Source organism: Lycium barbarum, chromosome 9 (assembly GCF_019175385.1).
Source record: "Lycium barbarum isolate Lr01 chromosome 9, ASM1917538v2, whole genome shotgun sequence".
In the NCBI taxonomy this organism is placed as follows: domain Eukaryota; kingdom Viridiplantae; phylum Streptophyta; class Magnoliopsida; order Solanales; family Solanaceae; genus Lycium; species Lycium barbarum.
In genome coordinates this window covers 60,861,704-60,883,147 of record NC_083345.1, presented here as the reverse complement: position 1 = coordinate 60,883,147, position 21,444 = coordinate 60,861,704, and the positions used below count along the sequence as shown (strand labels likewise).

The following is a 21,444-nucleotide window of genomic DNA, read 5'->3' as shown; positions in this document are numbered from 1 at the left end:
AACAACCCAGAGACAACATCAAAACAATAACAGACATTAAAACATACACTATGGCATCACTAGCCATCTTTCGACATAACGAAACATCTTTCGTTTCCAACTTACATTTCCAAACCAAACTTGTTATTTTCATATTCATCATCCATCAAAATCATTACAACATACATCGGAGGCATCCATACCATTTTCACACAATATTCATAAGATATGCAAACATTCAAACTTTCCATTAAGCCACTACTTTTCCAATTTTTCCTAACCTTCAACCTACAAGTTCATTATATATTTCCATCTTCCAAATTCATCAACAATAATCATGATTTACCTCTTGATACTTGCATTTCCATTTTTACATAAATCATAACAAAGTTGCATGTTTTCCTACAACAACTTGATAACCATTTTTCCATGACAATAAAGATTGTTGTTTTTCCATTCACTTCACCATAACACACTTAGCATACAAACAAGATCAAATTCATACTCCATCACCATATAACAATACCACACGGCCACCTCCTATATTTCCCAATTTTCACTAATTCATTCCACTTTCATTTCTAATACAATTTCCACCATACTACAACTAAATTACAACATGAATTCAAGCCATACTTGAACCTACAATTCATGCACACATTCGGCCAACCCACTCTCATTCCAACACACAAAGTTTTCATGCTTTTCAATCATTCACACATACTACAACATACATACATATATTTCATGGCATAGGAATGGTAAAATTCTTACCTTTTCTTCAAGTTTTTCACTTGTCACCAAGGTCACCTTTGGCCTCAATATTTATACCACTTTGTAGAGGGCTTTGTGCTTAGTAAGAATTCAAGAAAATTATAGATTTTTGCATCAAGATTTGAAGCTTGGGATTTTTTTCTTTCCTTTTCTTTTCTTTTCTCTTAAACCCGAAATGCCCTCTCTCTCTCTCTCTTTGGTTTTTTGTTTGTTCTTGATTCCTTTTTCTTGAAGCTTTTTGACACTTATCCATGTATAAATAATTAACCTCTTAATTAATTTATGATGGGCTTGGCACTTACTTATGGCCGGTTGGGCCTCTCCCCAAATGGGCCTCATTTTCTCTTATTTTCTTTTGAGCCCACTTGGCTAATTTTGTAATTTATGGAGCAAGTTTCCAAAATTCCGATTTTTGCTCTTGGCCACCTTTCGAAATTCCACACCATAGTATTCATAACCTATATATCCACACCAAGTAAGGTCCAATTGTGGCCTTATTCATTACAAATCAAATTATCTCGAATTTTCGAATAAGCAAAAATGTCTGATGTAACAATCTGCATATGATTTCTGCCGACTCTGGGCTGCCAGTAATCTTTCCTGAATAAGGTTCACCTTATCGACAACCTGCTGAACCATATCTGGGCCTATCAACTTAGTCTCACCAACGTCAAACCAGCCTATAGGTGATCTGCACTTCCTGCCATATAGAGCCTCGTACGGTGCCATCTGGATACTAGATGGTAACTGTTATTATAAGCAAACTCAATAAGCGGCAAGTGATCATCCCAGCTACCTCTAAAATCAATAATACAGGCCCGTAACATGTCTTGTAATGTCTGGATGGTTCGCTCGGCCTGTCCGTCAGTCTGAGGATGAAACGCTGTGCTGAGACTCAGTTGTGTCCCCAGTCCCTCCTGGAAGGATCTCCAGAAGTTAGCTGTAAACTGGGCTCCTCTATCAGAGATGATAGCTGTGAGAACTCTATGAAGTCTCACTATCTCCTTAAGATACAACCTGGCATAATCTTCAGCTGAATATGTAGTCCTGACTGGAAGGAAGTGGGTCGATTTCGTCAATCTATCAACGATGACCCACACAGAATCATATTTCTGTGGAGTGCGAGGTAGACCTGTGACGAAGTCCATATTGATTACCTCCCATTTCCAAGTCGGAATCTCCATCTCCTGCAATAGTCCCCCAGGTTTCTGGTGGTCGACCTTAACCTGCTGACAATTCGGACACTGGGCAACAAATTCTGCTATATCTTTTTTCATGCCATCCCACCAATACATGCATATGAGGTCATGGTACATCTTTGTTGACCCTGGATGAACAGAATAACGAGCATAGTGTGCCTCCCCTATAACCTGTTGCCGGAATCCTGCAACCTCAGGTACACATAATCTGCCTCTGTATCGTAGGACCCCGTCAGATGAAATCTTGAATGAGGTCTCGTCCTTCTGAAGTGCTGTATCTTTATAATGTACAAGAATAGGATCCTCATATTGGCATCTCTTTACCTCTTCTACAATACATAACTCAGCAACACCTCGCACAAAAATGCTACCATTATCAGAATCAGTCAAACGAACTCCCAGACTAGCTAACTGACAAACCTCATGGACTATCTCTTTCTGCCCTGGTGGTACAGCTGTCAAACTACCCATAGATTTACGGCTGAGTGCGTCTGCTACCACATTGGCCTTTCCTGGGTGATATAGAATATCAACATCATAATCCTTTAGCAACTCTAGCCATCTCCTTTGCCGCAAATTCAGCTCCTTCTGCTTAAAGATATACTGGAGACTCTTATGATCTATATAAATATCAACATGTACGCCATATAGATAATGTCTCCATATCTTCAAAGCATGAATCACCGCTGCCAACTCCAGATCATGGGTAGGATAATTTCTTTCGTGCTTCCTGAATTGCCGGGAGGCATAGGCTATAACTCTGCCATGCTGCATTAATACACAACCCAGCCCAACACCTGACACATCACAATAAATAACATAGCCATCTGGCCCCTCAGGAAGAGTTAGAACTGGAGCTGTAGTTAACTTTTCCTTCAGCAACTGGAAGCTCCGTTCACAAGCATCGGTCCATTGGAATTTGGCTGCCTTCTGTGTCAGCCTTGTTAAAGGCGCTGAAATCAAAGCAAACTTTTCTACGAATCTCCTGTAATATCCTGCTAGCCCTAGAAAACTACATACCTCAGTAGGTGTCGTAGGTCTCGGCCAAGTCTTGACAACTTCAATCTTCTGTGTGTCTACTCGGATACCATCAGCTCCAATAATATGCCCCAAGAACGCTACTGACGTTAACCAGAATTCATATTTAGAAAATTTAGCATATAGCTTCTGGTGCTGGAGTATCCTAAGTACCGTCCTCAAATGATCTGCATGTTCCCCTTCTGATCGCGAATAAACCAGAATATCATCAATAAATACAATCACAAACAGATCAAGAAACGGCTTGAATACTCGGTTCATTAAATCCATGAACACTGCTGGAGCATTGGTCAGCCCAAAAGACGTCACCCTAAACTCATAGTGCCCGTATCGGGTCCTGAATGCAGTCTTTGGAATATCCGCCTCTTTTACCCGCACCTGATGATAACCCGACCGCAGGTTTATCTTCGAAAAACACCTAGCCCCCTGCAGCTGGTCAAATAAATCATCGATCCTGGGGAGAGGATACCTGTTCTTTATTGTCACTTTATTCAGCTGCTTATAATCAATACACATCCGCAGCGACCCATCTTTCTTTCTTACAAATAATATCGGCGCTCCCCACGGTGATGTGCTGGGCCTAATGCAGCCCTTCTCTAATAAATCTCTTAGTTGTTCCTTCAATTCTTTCAATTCTGCAGGTGCCATTCTGTAAGGAGGGGTAGATATGGGCTGAGTGTCTGGCAATACGTCTATAGTGAACTCTATCTCACGCTCAGGAGGAAGACCTGGAAGTTCATCTGGGAATACATCTGAAAATTGATTAACCACTGGGACTGACTGAAGAGTCGGTACTTCTGCTTTCAAGTCATGCACACGAACCAGATGATAAATATAGCCCTTCCTAACCATCTTCCTTGCCTTGAGGTATGAAATAAACTTACCCCTCGGCGATGCTGTATTCCCCTTCCATTCTATAATTGGCTCCCCTAGGAACTGAAACCGAACTACTTTACCTCTGCAATCAACGTTAGCATAACAGGAAGCTAACCAGTCCATCCCCATAATAACATCGAACTCAGTCATATCTAGCTCTATTAAGTCTGCCTTGGTGCAACGATCGCATAGGACCACCGAACAGTTTCTATACACTTGTTTTGCTATAACAAAATCCCCTACTGGTGTAGCTACCTCGAATGGTTCTATAAATTCAGATTTTATCCCAATTTTACTAGCAACAAGGGGAGAAATATATGATAATGTGGAGCCTGGGTCTATCAATGCATATACATCTCGGGAGAAAATCGATAGTATACCTGTTACCACATTTGGCGAGGCCTCCTGATCCTGTCTACTAGCTAAAGCATATATGCGGTTCGAAGGACCGCAAGAACTAGAAACACCACCACGACCTCTGCCATGGCCTGCTGGTTTCGGAATACCTTGCCCCATAGGGCGCATAGCTACCGAAGAGGATGAACCCGCAACTGATCCAGTAGGCTGAGCTGCGCCACCTGCACTACCCCCAAATTGACACTCCCTCATAGTATGGCCTTGACGGCCACAAGAGAAACAAGCACCAGTAATGCGACGGCATTCCCCCGGATGGCGCCTGCCACATCGAGGACACTGAGGTATAGATGGCCTCGTCTGGCCTGAATCCCTGTGCATCTGGAAACCTGAAGTCATGGAGCTTTGACCAGCTCCTGAATACCCCGTGCTGTCAAACCTCCTACCGGTGAATCGTGGCGATGCACTCCGTGCCGGCTGAGAAGGATATCTCCTATGCTGTTGCTGAGGTTGTCCGCCTCGAAACTCACCAGAATACCCAGCTGATCTAACTCTCTTGTGCTGACCCCTATCATGCTCTCTATCAGTTCGACGCCCTCTACGTCGGTCCTCAACTCCCTGCGCATATGCCTGCACTCGAACAATGTCCATACCGGGCTGGGAAGCCATTGCCATACAACTATCAATCAAGTAATTGTCCAGCCCCATCACGTAACGATGTACCCTATCATCCATGTCAGCTACAATAGTGGGCGCGTACCTAGCCAGCGAATCAAATTCGAGACTATAATCTCGAACACTTCTGGCATCCTGTCTCAGGTGTAAAAATCTATCCACTCTGGCCCGCCTCATCTCCGGAGGCAGAAAATGGCCCAGAAAGGCCTCCACGAACTCGTCCCATACTGCTGGAGGGGCATCCTCACCCCTAGACAACTCCCAGGACTCATACCAATTAACCGCTACATCACGCAACCGATATGAAGCCAATTCAACCGACTCAGTCTCAGAAGCTTTAATTATTGGCAACGTACGCAGCATCTGTCGAATAAAATCCTGTGGATCCTCTGCTGGCTTTGACCCATAGAACTCTGGGTGGTTATAAGTCAAGAAATCACGGACCCTCAAACTATCATGTCTGTCCGCATAATCACCTCCCAATCCGTGTCTGCGGGCCTACCCCGACACTAACCTGGTCAATAACTGGACTGCGTCTCTCATAGCCCTGTCCTCCGCCCCTGGCTGGGGAGCTGGAGGCTCGGGTGCTGGAACCTCAGAAGCTAGCGGTGGAGCCGTCCCCCGATCTGCGGCTGCTGCTGCCCTAGGCTCCGCTGGTAATGGCGGGGTAGCGGAGCTCGCTGACTGGAGTCTAATCTCAGGCTCATATTGGGCATAAGCCCTAGTAATCCTCCGGGTCTGGCTGGTCTCTCCAGTTATGACCTTGCCCTTGTGGGCGGCTGTCGCCTTCTTTGGAGGCATCACTGTAAGCATAACAATCCGTTAGGGAGGAATTATCCTGACAATACAGCTCTATCGCACGATCTAGAATAAGAAAGAAAGATGACACCCTAAATGTCGTGTAGCTTCCTGTCTATAGATGTAGTGCACAACACATCGATAAACAAGACTCTACTAGACATGGTCTGTAGACACTCCGAGGATGAACCGCTCTAATACCACTTTTGTCACGACCCAACCCCGTAGGCCGTGACTAGTGCCCGAGTTGGACACTCATATCACCTGTTAACTATAATCATCTACAGTTGGCATATCGAGAACTTATTTGTATAAAAAGGCAAGACGTTATTTTAAAGCTGTCACATATATGCATGTCATAGCCACCTGTCTCCTGAGGAGTTACAATATCCAACAACAAACATATATATATCTACGCAAGCCGACAAGGCTGTCACTACACGCAACATCCCAAACATATATATATATATATATATATATATATATATATATGCAAGCCGACAAGGCTGCCGCTACGAATGGGTACGCCCCAAACATAAGTCATATCCATACAACGAAACAACAACTATATACAGACCCACACAAATGTCCACAGACCTCTAAGAGTAATGACAGAATCATATGACGGGACAGGGCCCCGCCGTACCCCGAACAAACACATATATATACAACAAAAGGGATCTATACCACAAGCTAGGCTCCGGAACAAAGGAGCAATCCCAAGTAGCTGAATAGATATCCTAGGCTGGCGGATCTCCGAAACGAGCGTCTGTACCTGCGGGCATGAACGCAGCCCCCCGAAGAAAGGGGGGTCAGTACAGAATATGTACTGAGCATGTAAAGCGTGGAATATAGTAAATAGAATCGTACTGAGACAAGGAGTGTAGGATCTAATGCAACAAACAGAAATACATAAAACTTACCTTTGAACATAATTCATATTTATCAACCTCATACCAATATCAATATAGAGTTTAGTAGTCAAAACTGAATAATCATTCTGTACATAACATATATAACGTGTCCCGGCCCTCTAGTGAGGGACTCGGTGAAATAATGATCATATGTCATCCTTGCCGCCATCCCCATATCATCATGTCATCATATCATCATGTATATATATAACGTGTCCCAGCCCTCTAGTGAGGGACTCGATGAGTAATATAGTAAATATGCGCACGAAAACGTGTCCTGGCCCGGGACTCAGTGAAAGATGTAACAGTAAGCACGAGCAGAATAATAAGCAACCACATACATGCAAATCATCTCTGGAGACTCAATAGATAAGTAACTAATCAGCTTTCAAGTGTCAGGATAATAATCATATTCAGTTCTTTCTAAATCTTATTACAAACCATAGCAAGGAACGTTTTAGGATTCATATACATGTATCAATCTAACATGATATGGCTTTTGAAAGTCAAGTATGACTCTAATTATGCAATTCTTTAAGAGTAGGAATTTCCATACATCATTTGTTAGTCAACCATATAGTAGGCTCGTGACAATAACATTAAGGAATGAATAGAATCATAAGTCATGCTTGGAACTAGAGAGTAGAGTTTACCCCAAGGCTCATATCATTTCTTACTTACGTCCTGGACATGCCAAAAGAAGGAAGGATTAGGCTATACATACCTTTAGCGTTTAGTCGTATTATAACTCGTACTCGCTGCCCAATAGTATCTTATCCTATATCAAGATATCAAGAGTTACGATTAGTCCACGAGGGAATTCCATACGTATTTTAACGTTAATAATCCCTTTCTAACATTTAGACGACGTTTCGTTTGCATTCAACCCAACTAGTACTCCAAGCTAATATTGCTAGTCATGCTTTCATGTACCAACCCCAGATTATTTAAACATGTTTCGAGGGAACTTCGGACAGCCCGTATATTATTCAAAGCAGTCTCTTATCTGCGGCCAAAACAGCACACACAATATTATCGTTTACAATTCGAAATTTTTCCAACTTCAACCATAACAACAACAACAACAACATTACTTATATGATTATTAGAACTGTTTTAGCATCATTTTAACTCTTACAACAGCCCACAAACCATTTCAATTTCAACTTGAATCATTAACTCCATCATCACTAAACGTCCATAACAACAATCAACATTCAAAATACACTAATCTACCCCTTTCATTAAAACAGTCCACGGTTTGGACTGTTTTTCTACTTCAACATAAATCATTTCTTTTACACCTCAACTCACATATTCATAAGGCATACAATGCACCACAATGTCCATAACAACAACAATTAAAGCATCACATAAAACAGTCCATTAATTCCTCTAAACCAGCCCCTACACGGCTTCAACACAACTACAACAACTTCATGAATTTCATTCGTTTATTCATATTACAACACATTCAATCCATTCCCAATACATGTACAAGAAGATTAAGCATTATTCCATATAAGCCTATAGCACACGACTCACTTCAACTTCAACAACAACAGTCCAATACCAACATGCACAATCATATACATTCAATTCACCATAAAACATATGAAAAGTGATCAATTCTTACCTTGTCACTCAATCCTTCAATCGGCTAGCCCCTCAAATTCACTTCTTGAATTTTAACACTTGTTCTTGCTATTCCAATGAATGCTACACGTTATTATACACCTTCAAGGGAGTTGAATTGCTTAAGAAACTGGTTTTTTTGGATCAATTTCACAACCCCATTCTCGGCTAGCTCTAGCCGAGACCTTCTCTCTCTATCTCTAATATTCTTGACTTTGTGAAGATGAAAATGGTTTGGTTAGTGATGAAGGAATCATCATTCTTACTATATATATGATGTTCATGGGTTGGACATGTGTCCCACTCAATATTTGAGTCAATTATCATTGACCATCTCCACATTACATACACGGCCACACTTGGCTTTATTTAATGGACTGATTTAGTTTTTAATCCCACTTAATAATCTAATCATGGTTAATTTAATCTCAACTTTCCATTAATACTACTATACCAAATGAAATTTATAGGCAACTTGTGACTTGAAACGAAACCGGAAGTTAAAGTCTCTACTTCGTACCTTAAAATAGTCTTGTTTTTAACTTGTCGCGTTTAGTTTAAAATGTCCCAATGTATAAAAATACGGGATATAACACGTTTGTTCTGGTGACCTGCCAGTGTAGAATCCTTATTTTGCTATTTGGAGTACTCCTTTGATCCGGAGCACATAGTTTTGGTACATATCTTTTGTTGTACATGTTTCTGTATATGTGACTATTTGGGGTACGGCGGGGCCCTGTCCCGTCATATGTTCTGTTATGGTTTGTAGAGGCCTGTAGACATATATGTGGGTCATGGGTCGTGTTTGTTCGATTATGTCTGTGACTTATGCCTTAAGCGGTTCCGTTTGCTATTATGGCTGAAACGGCCCATATGTTTGTATATGTATGTGTATTCGGGCGATGTGTATTCCGCCAGCCTGCCAGCTTTTGTATGATATTTCTGTTACAGGTGACCGCTTAAGATGACGTCTTTTCTCAGTATCTGTGCAAAATAACGTATGTTAAATCTGAATAGGTCTTTGATATGTCGATTTGGTAAGCGAATGGGTTTAGGTGTCCAATTAGGACACTAGTCACGACCCACGGGGCTGGGTCGTGACAAAAGTGGTATCAGAGCGGTTTGTCCTCGGAATGTCTACAGGCCGTGTCTAGTAGAGTCTTGTTTATCGGTGTGTTGTGCACCACATCTATAAACAGGAGGCTACAGGACATTTAGGGTGTTACCTTTCTTTTGATCTTAGATCGTGCGATAGAGCTGTGCTATTAGGATGATTTCTTTCTGATCGATTGCTATGTTTACAGTGATGCCTCTGAAGAAGGCGATGGTGGCCCAGAAGGGAAAAGCAGTGGCAACAGAGACCAGTCAGATACAAAGAGTCACTCGGGCTCGTGCTTAGACTATACCCAATATTGCACCCCAGTCAGAGGGTTCTGCTACACCCCCACCATTGGAGGAGCCTAGAGCAGCAGTCGCTGCCACCATGGATCAGGGGGCGGCTCCACCTGTAGCCCCAGAGGCTCCAGCACCCGAGCCTCCAGCTCCCCAGCCAGGGGCGGAGGATAGGGCGATGAGAGATGCTGTGCAGTTATTGACGACATTAGTAGCAGGACAGGCTCACAGACGCGGGCTAGGGGGTGATGATGGTGACAGACGTGACAGTTTGAGGGTCCGTGATTTCTTGACCTGTAATCCCCCAGAGTTCTACGGGTCTAAGCCTGAGGAGGACCCCGGGATTTGATTCGACAGATGCAGCACACACTGAGACTGGTCAGGGCTTCACATAGATTGCGAGATGTAGCAATTAATTGGTATGAGTCTTGGGAGCTGTCCAGAGGCGAGGATGCTCCTCCAGCTGTGTGGGATGAGTTTACAACAGCTTTTCTCGGCCACTTTTTGCCCCCAGAGTTGCGGCGGGCGAGAGTTGACAGATTTGTACAGCTGAGGCAAAGAGGCAGGAGTGTCCGAGAGTACAGCTTAGAGTTTGAGTCTCTGGCCAGATATGCGCCCGCCATTGTAGCTGATATGGCTGACAGGATGCACCGGTATGTGATGGGTTTGGATCATTACTTGGTTGATAGTTGTATGGCGATGGCATCGCAGACTAGTATGGACATTGCCCGGTTACAGGCATATGCGCAAGGGATGGAGGACCGGCACAGTGGGCGTCAGCCCGATAGAGACCATGATAGGAGGCAGCCCAAGAGGGCTAGGTCAGCTGGTTATTCCGGGGAGTCTCGAGGCGGGCAGCCTCAGCAGCAGTATAGCAGATATCCTCCTCAGTCAGGCCGGAGTGCACATTCACAGTCTACAGTTATTGACCAGGCAGAGCCTTAGGTTCGCAGGTGAGCAGAGGTTCCAGCCAGGCGAGGCCACCTATGCCTCGATGTTCTTATTGTGGGAGGTCTCACCCAGGAGAGTGTTATCAAGCTACGGGTGTCTGTTTTTCTTGTGGCCGCCAGGGCCATATTATGAGAGATTGTCCGTTGGCGGGTGGTTCTGGTGGTGCAGCTCAACCGACGGGATCAGCTGCTGGTTCATCTTCCACTTCTGTTGCTATGCGACGTATGGGGCGGGGTACGATAGCACCAGCAGGCCGCGGCAGAGGCCGTGGCAGGATTTCTGATTCTAGCGGTCCTTCGAACCGCATATATGCCTTGGCTAGCCGACAAGATCAGGAGGCGTCGCCAAACGTAGTCACAGGTACATTATTGGTTTTCTCTCGAGCTGTATATGCATTGATCGAACCAGGTTCTACTTTATCATATATTTCTCCCCTTGTCACTAGTAAAATTGGGATAACACCTGAACCTATAGAGCCGTTCGAGGTAGCTACACCGGTCGGGGACTTTATTATAGCGAGGCAGGTATATAAGGATTGTTCTGTGATTATATGTGCCCGTTGCACTAAGGCCGATTTGATAGAATTAGATATGCTGGAATTCGATGTTATTATGGGCATGGATTGGTTAGCCTCTTGTTATGCTAATGTTGATTGTCAGAAAAAGGTAGTCCGCTTCTAATTTCCAGGGGAACCAGTTATAGAATGAGCAGGAAATACAACATCGCCGAGAGGTAAGTTTATTTCATACCTCAAGGCCAGGAAGATGATTCAGAAAGGGTATATTTATCATTTGGTTCGTGTGCATGATACTAAAGAAGAAACATCTACTCTCCAGTCAGTCCCAGTAGTCAATGAATTTCCAGATGTATTTTCGGATGAGCTTCCAGGTCTCCCCCCTGAACGGGAGATAGAATTTACGATAGATGTGCTGCCAGAAACTCAGCCTATATCTATTCCTCCTTACAGAATGGCACCTACAGAATTGAAAGAATTGAAGGAGCAGCTGAAAGATCTATTAGAAAAAGGCTTCATCAGACCCAGAACGTCACCTTGGGGAGCGCCGGTATTGTTTGTAAGAAAGAAAGATGGGTCACTGCGGATGTGCATTGATTACAGACAGCTGAATAAGGTGACTATAAAGAATAAATATCCCCTCCCCTGGATTGATGATTTATTTGACCAGTTGCAGGGTGCTAAATATTTTTCAAAGATAGATTTGCGCTCGGGCTATCATCAGGTGCGGGTACGAGAGGAAGATATTCCCAAGACTGCTTTCAGGACCCGATACAGGCATTATGAGTTTAGAGTGATGTCTTTTGGGATAACTAATGCTCCAGCAATGTTCATGGATTTGATGAATCGGGTATTCAGGCCGTTTTTAGACATGTTTGTGATCGTATTTATTGATGATATTCTGGTTTATTCCCGATCAGCAGAGGAGCATTCAGATCATCTGAGGACAATACTTGTCACACTTCGGCAACAGAAATTATATGCTAAGTTCTCTAAGTGTGAATTCTGGTTAACCTCAGTGGCATTCTTGGGGCATATCGGCGGAGAAGATGGTATTCGGGTCGATACACAGAAGATCGAGGCTGTACAGAATTGGCCTAGGCCTACGACACCGACTGAGGTACGCAGTTTTCTGGTATTGGCCGGATATTACAGGAGATTTGTGGAGAATTTTGCTTCTATTGCAGCACCATTAACGAAACTAACTCAGAAGGCAGCAAAATTTCAGTGGACCGATGCTTGTGAACGCAGCTTCCAGTCGCTGAAGGAAAAATTGATTACAGCTCCAGTTTTAACTCTTCCAGAGGGGTCAGACGGGTATGGCATTTATTGTGATACTTCCGGTATTGGGATAGGTTGTGTATTAATGCAGCATGGTCGAGTTATAGCCTATGCTTCCCGGAAGCTCAGGCCGCAAGAGAAATTATCCTACTCATGATCTGGAACTAGCCGCGGTAATTCATGCTTTGAAGATATGGCGACATTACTTATATGGGGTTCATGTTGATATTTATATGGATCACAAAATCCTTCAGTACATTTTTAAACAAAAGGAGTTGAATTTGCGGCAAAGAAGATGGCTCGAATTATTGAAAGATTATGACGTCGACATTTTATATCATCCGGGAAAAGCCAATGTTGTAGCAGATGCACTTAGCCGCAAGTATATGGGCAGTTTGACCGACGTGCAGCCAGAAAGGAAAGAATTAGTTCGTGAGATTCATCAGCTAGCCAGTCTTGGAGTCCGTTTGGCCGATTCTAGAAATATTGGGGTTTCTGTCCAAGAAGTTGCTGAATCGTCTATCATGGAAGAAGTAAAACGACGCCAATACGAGGATCCTATTCTGGTACAGTACAGAGATGCGGCCCTTGATAAGGAAAAGACCCAGTTCGAAATTTCACCTGACGGGGTATTACTACATGGAGGCAGGTTATGTGTACCTGACGTTGCAGGGCTACGTCGGCAGATTATGGGAGAGGCACATTATGCTCGGTATTCTGTTCATCCTGGATCCACAAAATGTACCATGATCTTAGATGCTTATATTGGTGGGATGGTATGAAAAGAGACATTGCAGAGTACGTTGCCCAGTGCCCAAATTGCCAACAGGTTAAGATCGAGCATCAGAAACCTGGAGGATTGCTACAGGAAATGGAAATTCCAGCTTGGAAATGGGAAATAATTAATATGGATTTGATTACAGGTTTACCGCGCACTCCGCGAAGGTATGATTCTATATGGGTTATTGTTGATAGGCTGACAAAATCAGCCCATTTTCTTCTGGTCAGGACCACTTATTCGGCTGAGGATTATGCCCAGTTGTATATTAAAGAGATAGTAAGGCTTCACGGAGTTCCTACATCTATTATATCCGACAGAGGTGCACAGTTTACGGCTAACTTCTGGAGATCGTTTCAGGACGGATTAGGGATCCAGGTGAGTCTTAGTACATCATTCCATCCTCAGTCTGACGGGCAGGCCGAGCGTACTATTTCGACGCTGGAAGATATGCTACGGGCCTGTGTTATTGATTTCAGAGATAGTTGGGATGATCATTTGCCGCTTATTGAATTTGCTTATAATAATAGTTATCATTGCAGCATCCAGATGGCACCGTATGAAGCTCTATATGGTAGAAAATGCAGGTCTCTGATTGGTTGGTTCGATGTGGGTGAAACTCAATTGATTGGTCCAGATATGATCCAGCAAGCAGTCGATAAGGTGAAACTCATTCGGGAGCGGTTATTAGCAGCCCAGAGTCGACAGAAATCATATGCAGATAAATGACGTCGACCTTTAGAGTTCCAGATTGGTGACTGGGTATTCCTGAAAGTGTCGCCGATGAAGGGTGTAATGAGATTCGGCAGAAAAGGAAAGCTCAGTCCGAGATATATTGGGCCTTATCAGGTTGTTCGAAAGATAGGCAAGGTCGCTTACGAGTTAGACTTACCATCCGATCTGGAAGCAGTACATCCGGTATTTCATATATCGATGCTCCGTAAGTGTATTGGTGACCCTTCCAGAATATTCCCCATAGAAGATATCCAGGTAACAAAGGAATTGTCCTATGAAGAACAGCCTGCAGCTATCTTGGATTGTCAGGTGAGGAGACAACGTACCAAAGTTGTGCCTTCTGTTAAGGTCTTGTGGCGGAATAATAACCGAGAGGAAATGACCTGGGAAGCGGAGGACGAGATGAAGAAGAAGTACCCTCACTTGTTTCCTATGCCTACAGGTAATCTAAATTCCTTAATTGATTATACTAATTGGTGAATGAATTATTTGTGCTGTCCATAAAAAGAAACTTCCCCAAAATGCGTGCAAGACCCTATAAGACTAGTTTAACATTCGAGGACGAATGTTCTAAAGGGGGGGGGGGGGGGATGTTGTATCTCGTATTTTGCATATTCGGAAAATTTGAAATAATTGTAACTAGTAAGAGATAAGGCAATATTTTGATTCTATTTAATATATATATGTTGTTCATGAAAAATATTGATGCGGAAATATTGAGGAAGGCTAAGGGCAAAATTGGAATTTTGGAAAGTAGTTTCATGAATTACAAAAATATTGACCAAAAGTAAGTGGGCTAGGAAAAAAAAAAGAGGCCCAATGTGTGTGTGGCCGGCCATAGAGTAAATGGCCCAAGCCCATGTGATAATTACATCCAGGTAATAAATAGACAAAAGGGCCACATTCAAGACAAAAATAATTGAGAGCAAAACAGAAGAGGGGTTTCGGCCAACAAAGAAAAGAAGAGAAAAAAAAATTGAAGCCTTCCATCCTTGGTCCAAAAATTCAGTTCTTCTTGAATTCTTACTAATTTCAAGACCCTCTTCAACGTGATATAATTATTAGAGCAAGAAAACTACTTTTGTGACAAGTGCAAAAATTCTATTCAAGTGGAAAATTGAGGAAAAAGGTAAGAATTCCTCTTCTTTTATATATTATAGAAGGTTTATGTATGTTGTAGTAAGTAGAATTGAATGAAAATCATGGAAATGTTATGTGTTGTGTGTGGGCCGTGTGGGTGTGTTGTGTGTGTGTGGCCGTGTGGTGTTACTGGGTGGAGGAAGATGAATTAATTTTATGTAGTATGTTAGTTGTGTTGTTGTGAACTCTATGATGCCAATGAAAGACTAATGGATCAAGTTGGCATGGAAATTGGTTGTAGGTTGTTGTAGGAAATTATGTGATTTTAATATGGTTTTATGTAATTGTGGGAATGGAGTTGCTAAAGTGTGCATTGTTGTTGTAGTTTGTGAATTTGAAAGAAGAAAATACGACGTTGTAGTTTTGTTGCATTTGTGGGGATGTCGGGTGGAGTATGGTGTTGGTGGAATGGTTTGAATATTGTATAGATTGTTTGAAATGTTATTGAATTGTGTTTGAATGATCTCGGATTAGAAATGAATATGTGAGAGTTGATATTGGCTTGAATGTACGTAGTTGAATTGAATGTGATAAGATACGTAGAGGAGAAGGTTACTAATGTTAGAATGCAATTTAAAGTGATTCTTGATGTTACTAATATGGTTGTTGGTATGGTTGTTGCTGAATTTGGCCGAGTTAAATTCTCGGGGATGTTGAATTTACAGGGGAGATGCTGCCGAAATTTCTGTAGACAAGTACTAGTCAGAATTGGATTTTTAAGTACTTGTAGCTAATGTTTGGTAATTGATAACGTTATTGTAGATATTGGGGAGCCCGAGACTTGAGTCGGGATTTGGTTAGCGAGCGATCGAGGTATGTAAAGCCTACCTTTCCTTCTTTTGGCATGACCTTATGAAATGAACAAATAACGTACATGTATGCCTCTAAAGAAAATCCAATTCTTAGAGCCACTAGGATGACTAACTTCTTTGACTTCCATAAGCTATTCCATATGGCTTGATACGTATTTTATGATGTTCGAAGATTCTAGTTGTTATGTTTTCGAATGTTGTTCGAATGAAAATCGAGATGACTAAAGTGTTTGATGAATACTTTGTTACGTAAATATGGTCTTAAAGTCTCCATTTGGTTTGATCCATAATGTTACTCGAAAGTTTCCTAATATGAATGATACTTGAATTTCCAAATATGGCTTATGAAATGTTTTTAGAAGGTTCTGTACTTCAAAAGCTCGCAACTTTCTTATACTAATTCTGATTGACCCGATACTTCTTTCTGAGCCTTCTGATATCGGTATATATATATATTAATTCATCGAGTCTTGGAATTTATTTACTTATATGCATATGGTTTCCTCACTACTCCGCTCGTGCATACTACTATTACATCGTTCGCCGGGTCCCGAGCCGGTTTTGTGATCGTGCGCACTATGTTATATTCGGCAGTATGATGTGTTACGGTTCCCGAGTTCCTCGCCATAGGGCCGGGTACCGCTTATATACGGCGTTATGATGTGATATGGCATATGATGTGTTTTGATGTTGTGATATGTTATGATGATACGATATGTTCGGGGATTGTACGGAGATTTGAAACATTCTGGAGTATGATGTGTTGTGGCGCCAGCGTCGGAGTGGCAACCACGTTCCTGAGCCCTATGCATGGTTTTTATTTGCATTATTTATGTTTTCAGCACAGGTTTGGATATACTAATTCTGTATCCATTTTCCGTACTTCTCACTTCAGTTATGATTCTGATTACTGTATTTCATGCTTTACATACTAAGTACATATTTCGTACTGACCCCCTTTCTTCGGGGGTTGCGTTTCATGCCCGCAGGTACAGACGTTCGTTCTGGTGAACTGCCAGTGTAGGATCCTTATTTTGCTATTTGGAGTACTCCTTTGATCCGGAGCTCATAGTTTTGGTACATATCTTTTGTTATACATGTTTCTGTATATATGACTATTTGGGGTACGGCGGGGCCCTGTCCCGTCATATGTTCTGTTATGGTTTGTAGAGGCCTGTAGACATATATGTGGGTCATGGGTCATGTTTGTTCGATTATGTCCGTGACTTATGCCTTAAGCGGATCCGTTTGCTATTATGGCCGAAACGGCCCATATGTTTGTATATGTATGTGTATTCGGGCGATGTGTATTCCGCCAGCCTGCCGGCTTTTGTATGATATTTCTGTTACAGGTGACCGCTTAAGATGACGTCTGTTCTCAGATTCTGTGCAAAATAACGTATGTTAAATATGAATAGGTCTTTGATATGTCGATTTGGTAAGCGAATGGGTTTGGGTGTCCAATTAGGACACTAGTCACGGCCCACGGGGCTGGGTCGTGACAAAGGCGAACCTTTTTATTGAAAGCACCCGAAAGACGAGCTTGATAACATTCAAGTCTTAGCTGAGCTTCCAGCCTTTCTCATCAAGGGCCTCTAACTCTTCAAGGCGTAGACGAGCATTTTCTTCTTCAGTGAGCCCTTCTTGGATAGCGAGCCGCAATGAAGGTATTTGGCGTTCAAGTGGAAGGACCGCTTCAGCTCCGTAAACAAGAGAATAAGGAGTTGCTTGAGTCGGTGTGCGATGAGTCTTTCGGTATGCCCAAAGAGCTTCTTCCATTCTATCATGCCAATATCTTTTCGACTTGGAGACAACCTTCTTTAACAAGTTGCACAAGGTCTTGTTAAATGCTTCAGCTAGTCCATTTGCAGCAACATAATACATAGACGAGTTTCGTTGCTTGAAGCCAAAAAGCTCGCAAATCTTAGTCATCAATTTGTTGGAGAACGGCTTGCCATTATCTGTTATGATATAACTAGGAATGGCAAAACGATAGATGATGTTTACTCGAATGAAGTTTGCCACATTCTCCTTTTTTACTTCTTTGAGGGCGACAACCTCAGCCCATTTTGAGAAGTAATCCGTTGCAGCTAAGATGTACAAGTGGCCACCAGAAGATTTCGGTAGCGGTCCAACCACGTCTAGCCCCAGTGCGTCAAATGGCCAAGATGCAACAGTTGGATGGAACACCTCAGGAGGTTGGTGTATAAAATTTGCATGAAATTGGCATGCTTTGCAACTTCGGGCATAGTCCAAACAATCTTTCACTATTGTTGGCCAATAATACCCCATCCTTTTTATATGAAAGTGCAGTTTCGGCCCAGATTGATGTGATCCACAAACTCCAGAGTGGGTTTCTTGCATAGCTTGATTCGCTTCTTCTTCCCCCAGACAACGCAAGAGAACTCCCTCGAACGATCTACGGTACAAAGTATCTTTGTAGTAAAGGAAGCGAGGGGCACGACGACGAATTTCGATCTTTCTTTTTGGATCTTCTGGAAGAATGCTATAACACAAGTAATCGATCATGGTTTGTCACCAATCGGCTTTCTCAGATTCAGTAACGGCCACAAGAAGCTCGAGTTTGCTTTCTTCATCCTCATCGTCCTCCAGCGGTACTATCCATTTCTGGCAGATAGTGATTTGCGCTTGGTCAGGCAAAGTCAATGTTGAAGCCAAAGTAGCCAAAGCATCAGCCTTCTTATTTTCCTTTCTTGGCACGTGCTGGAGAGTTACGTTGCCGAGCCACCCAATTAATTTTTGTGCATAGTGATGATAGGGACTCAATTCTGGCCTTTTGACCTCGTAGGTACCCAACAATTGATTGATTACCAGTTCAGAATCTCCAAAGACTTGTAATTGTAACTGCTTCATATCAACAGCCATTTCAAGCCCAAGTATGAGTGCCTAATATTCCGCAACATTGTTGGAGCAACATTGTGTTAAAGTGAAGGAATACGGTATGACCTCTTCCTGAGAAGTGACAAATATCACACCAGCGCCAGCTCCTTCGCGATGTGCAGCACCATCAAAATACATCTTCCAAGGCTGTTGAATCTCAATGACCATCGCATCCTCATCAGGTAGTTCATTAGTTAATTTCCAGTCATCGGGTATCGGATGGTCTGCTAGAAAATCCGCCAATGCTTTCCCTTTCACAGCTTTTTGAGGAACGTACACAATCTCAAATTGTTGAAATTGGAGATACCACCTTGCTAGTCGGTCGCTAAGGATAGGTTTCGACATCACAAATTTGATGGGGTTTTCTTTGGAAATAAGACGAACTACATGAGCTTGAAAGTAGTGTTTCATCTTCTGAATTGAGAAGGCTAAGGCCAGACACAACTTTTCAGTCGGCGAATACTTCAACTCATTTGGCGTCATCATCCTACTCAAGTAGTAAAGGGAATTTTCTTTGCCTTTGCTATTCTCTTGGGCTAAGAGTGCTCTAACTGAACTTTCTTGTGCCGATATGTATAGTATCAATGGCTTTCCAGGCACAGGAGCTGCTAGAACTGGAGGTCTGGTCAAGTAAGTTTTGATGCTCTCAAAGGCGTTGGCACAAACTTAGTCTCATTCGAAAGGAGCACCTTTCTTCATGAGACGACTGAACGGCTGACACTTCCCTGCTAGATTTGAGATGAATCTCCTAAGATACGCCAGCTTCCCTTGCAGACTTTTTAACTCATGGATGTTTCTTGGCTCGGCCATCTTCACGATTGAATCTACTTTGGCTTGATCAATTTCTATCCCCCGATGTTGAACGACAAAGCCAAGGAGTTTTCCGGAGGTAACCCCAAATGCACACTTCAAAGGATTCATTTTGAGTTGGTGCCTTCGTAGTAGGTAAAACACCATTCTCAGGTCTTGCAAGTGATCACTCTTTTTTCTTGATTTTACCACCAGATCGTCAACATAACATTCGACGTTTTTGTGAAGCATGTTGTCGAAGATATTTTGCATAGCTCTTTGGTATGTTGCTCCAGCATTCTTCAAGCCAAAAGGAATTACTTTGTAGCAATAAATACCTTTAGGAGTGCGGAATGCGGTAAGCTCTTCATCCTTAGGTGACATGCGGATCTGGTTATAGCCGGATGAGCCGTCCATGAAGGACATCGCCTCGTATCCTGTAGTAGCATCAATCATAAGCTCAACAATGGGAAGTGGAAATTCATCCTTAGGGCATGCATTGTTGAGATCCCTAAAGTCAACACATACTCGAATTTGTCCATTCTTCTTTCTCACAGGGACAATGTTCGAAATCCACACACTCACAACAACATTCACAATATCGCAATCAGTAATCATCATTTATATACATTGACCACAATCCACCATTTCTTTTCAATTTCTCCATATTTATGGTTATAGCTTACTATCATGTTTCCTCGTATATAATACTTATTTCATGGTCTAAATTTCATTTATAACGCATTCATAATCACAACACACCAACATTCATAGTTCACCCCACTACCATCCAACCATGACACTATTCACTCATTAATGACCCATTTCTTATGTCGTTCTACAATTCAAGTATCTTAACCTTCCAATACCTTAAAAAACATGGTTTAGTCATGAAACTTACCTTAGATGATGGTTGAACAAGCCTTGAATGGAATTACTCCTTTAGCATCAAAACCCTACTTCACCTCTTTTGGGTTTTCTTGAGAAAGATGAACTTTAGTGTGATTCTTACACTTGATTTCGTGGGTTTCATGTAGTTGATCACTAATTTACTTTGAATTCTTGTAGTTGAAGAGTAGAGGTTTCTAGAGAGAAATATCGTGGATTTGAAATGAATTGAATGAGGTTAGGTCTCCTTTTAATGACTTAAAATCTAATCCGGAATGAACAGTGACTGAAGTGCACAGTGGTCGTAAATCCAGTTTACGGTCCGTATTCTAGTTTACGGGTCGTATATCGTGGTTGTATTTAAGCATATCAAAACCAGAAAGGTATGCTGAGGATCATGGTGATTTACGATCGCAGTTTACGGGCCGTATTTCAATTTATGGTCCGTATTCCAAGTCGTATTTAACCATTTGAACATTTGACAGAAAGTTGAAGTTTTGTGAGTTGGAATACGACGTGGTGGTTTACAGGCCGTATACTACTTTACGGTCCGTATTTCATTTTATGACCAACTGGGCCAAAGTGCAAATCTGTAACTTTCAAGTCTTCAAAACCTATAATTAGTCATTGTGGAGCATAACCTTATCCCTTATTCCATTGCCTTTGAAATCTTACTTAGGGTCATCAAATGTCACTCCCTTCTGATTAAAACACCATATACCCGTATCCTTCGCTAGGCTATTCGTTGTACGTTCACGGGGAAATTTCCGAGGTGTAACACTCTTCCCCCCTTTTGGAACATTCGTCCTCGAATGTTAAAACACTCAGGATTCTACAATTTTTTTTCCAGAGTTTCCCCTATAATTTGGCACTACCAACCTGTCACAACAACCCATAATATCATCGCCTCACAGGGCTACATCACAACATCGACATATCTATGGCCACACATGACCAAAAGCATGAAAAATAAGCATACATACCTCATATCGTTGGCGTTTCATCTTGAATCTCCTCTGCG

General features: G+C 42.4%; 1 protein-coding gene across 1 annotated transcript; it reads right to left on the bottom strand.

The window, feature by feature from the left end:
* Positions 1 to 18,380: 18,380 nt before the first annotated feature.
* On the bottom strand, positions 18,381 to 19,229 carry LOC132611944 (uncharacterized). Its single transcript, XM_060326300.1, has 2 exons — positions 18,813 to 19,229; positions 18,381 to 18,752 (listed from the first exon to the last, which is right to left on the bottom strand). The coding sequence occupies exons 1-2, from the start codon at positions 19,227 to 19,229 to the stop codon at positions 18,381 to 18,383; spliced, it is 789 nt and encodes a 262-aa protein (XP_060182283.1).
* Positions 19,230 to 21,444: the final 2,215 nt, after the last annotated feature.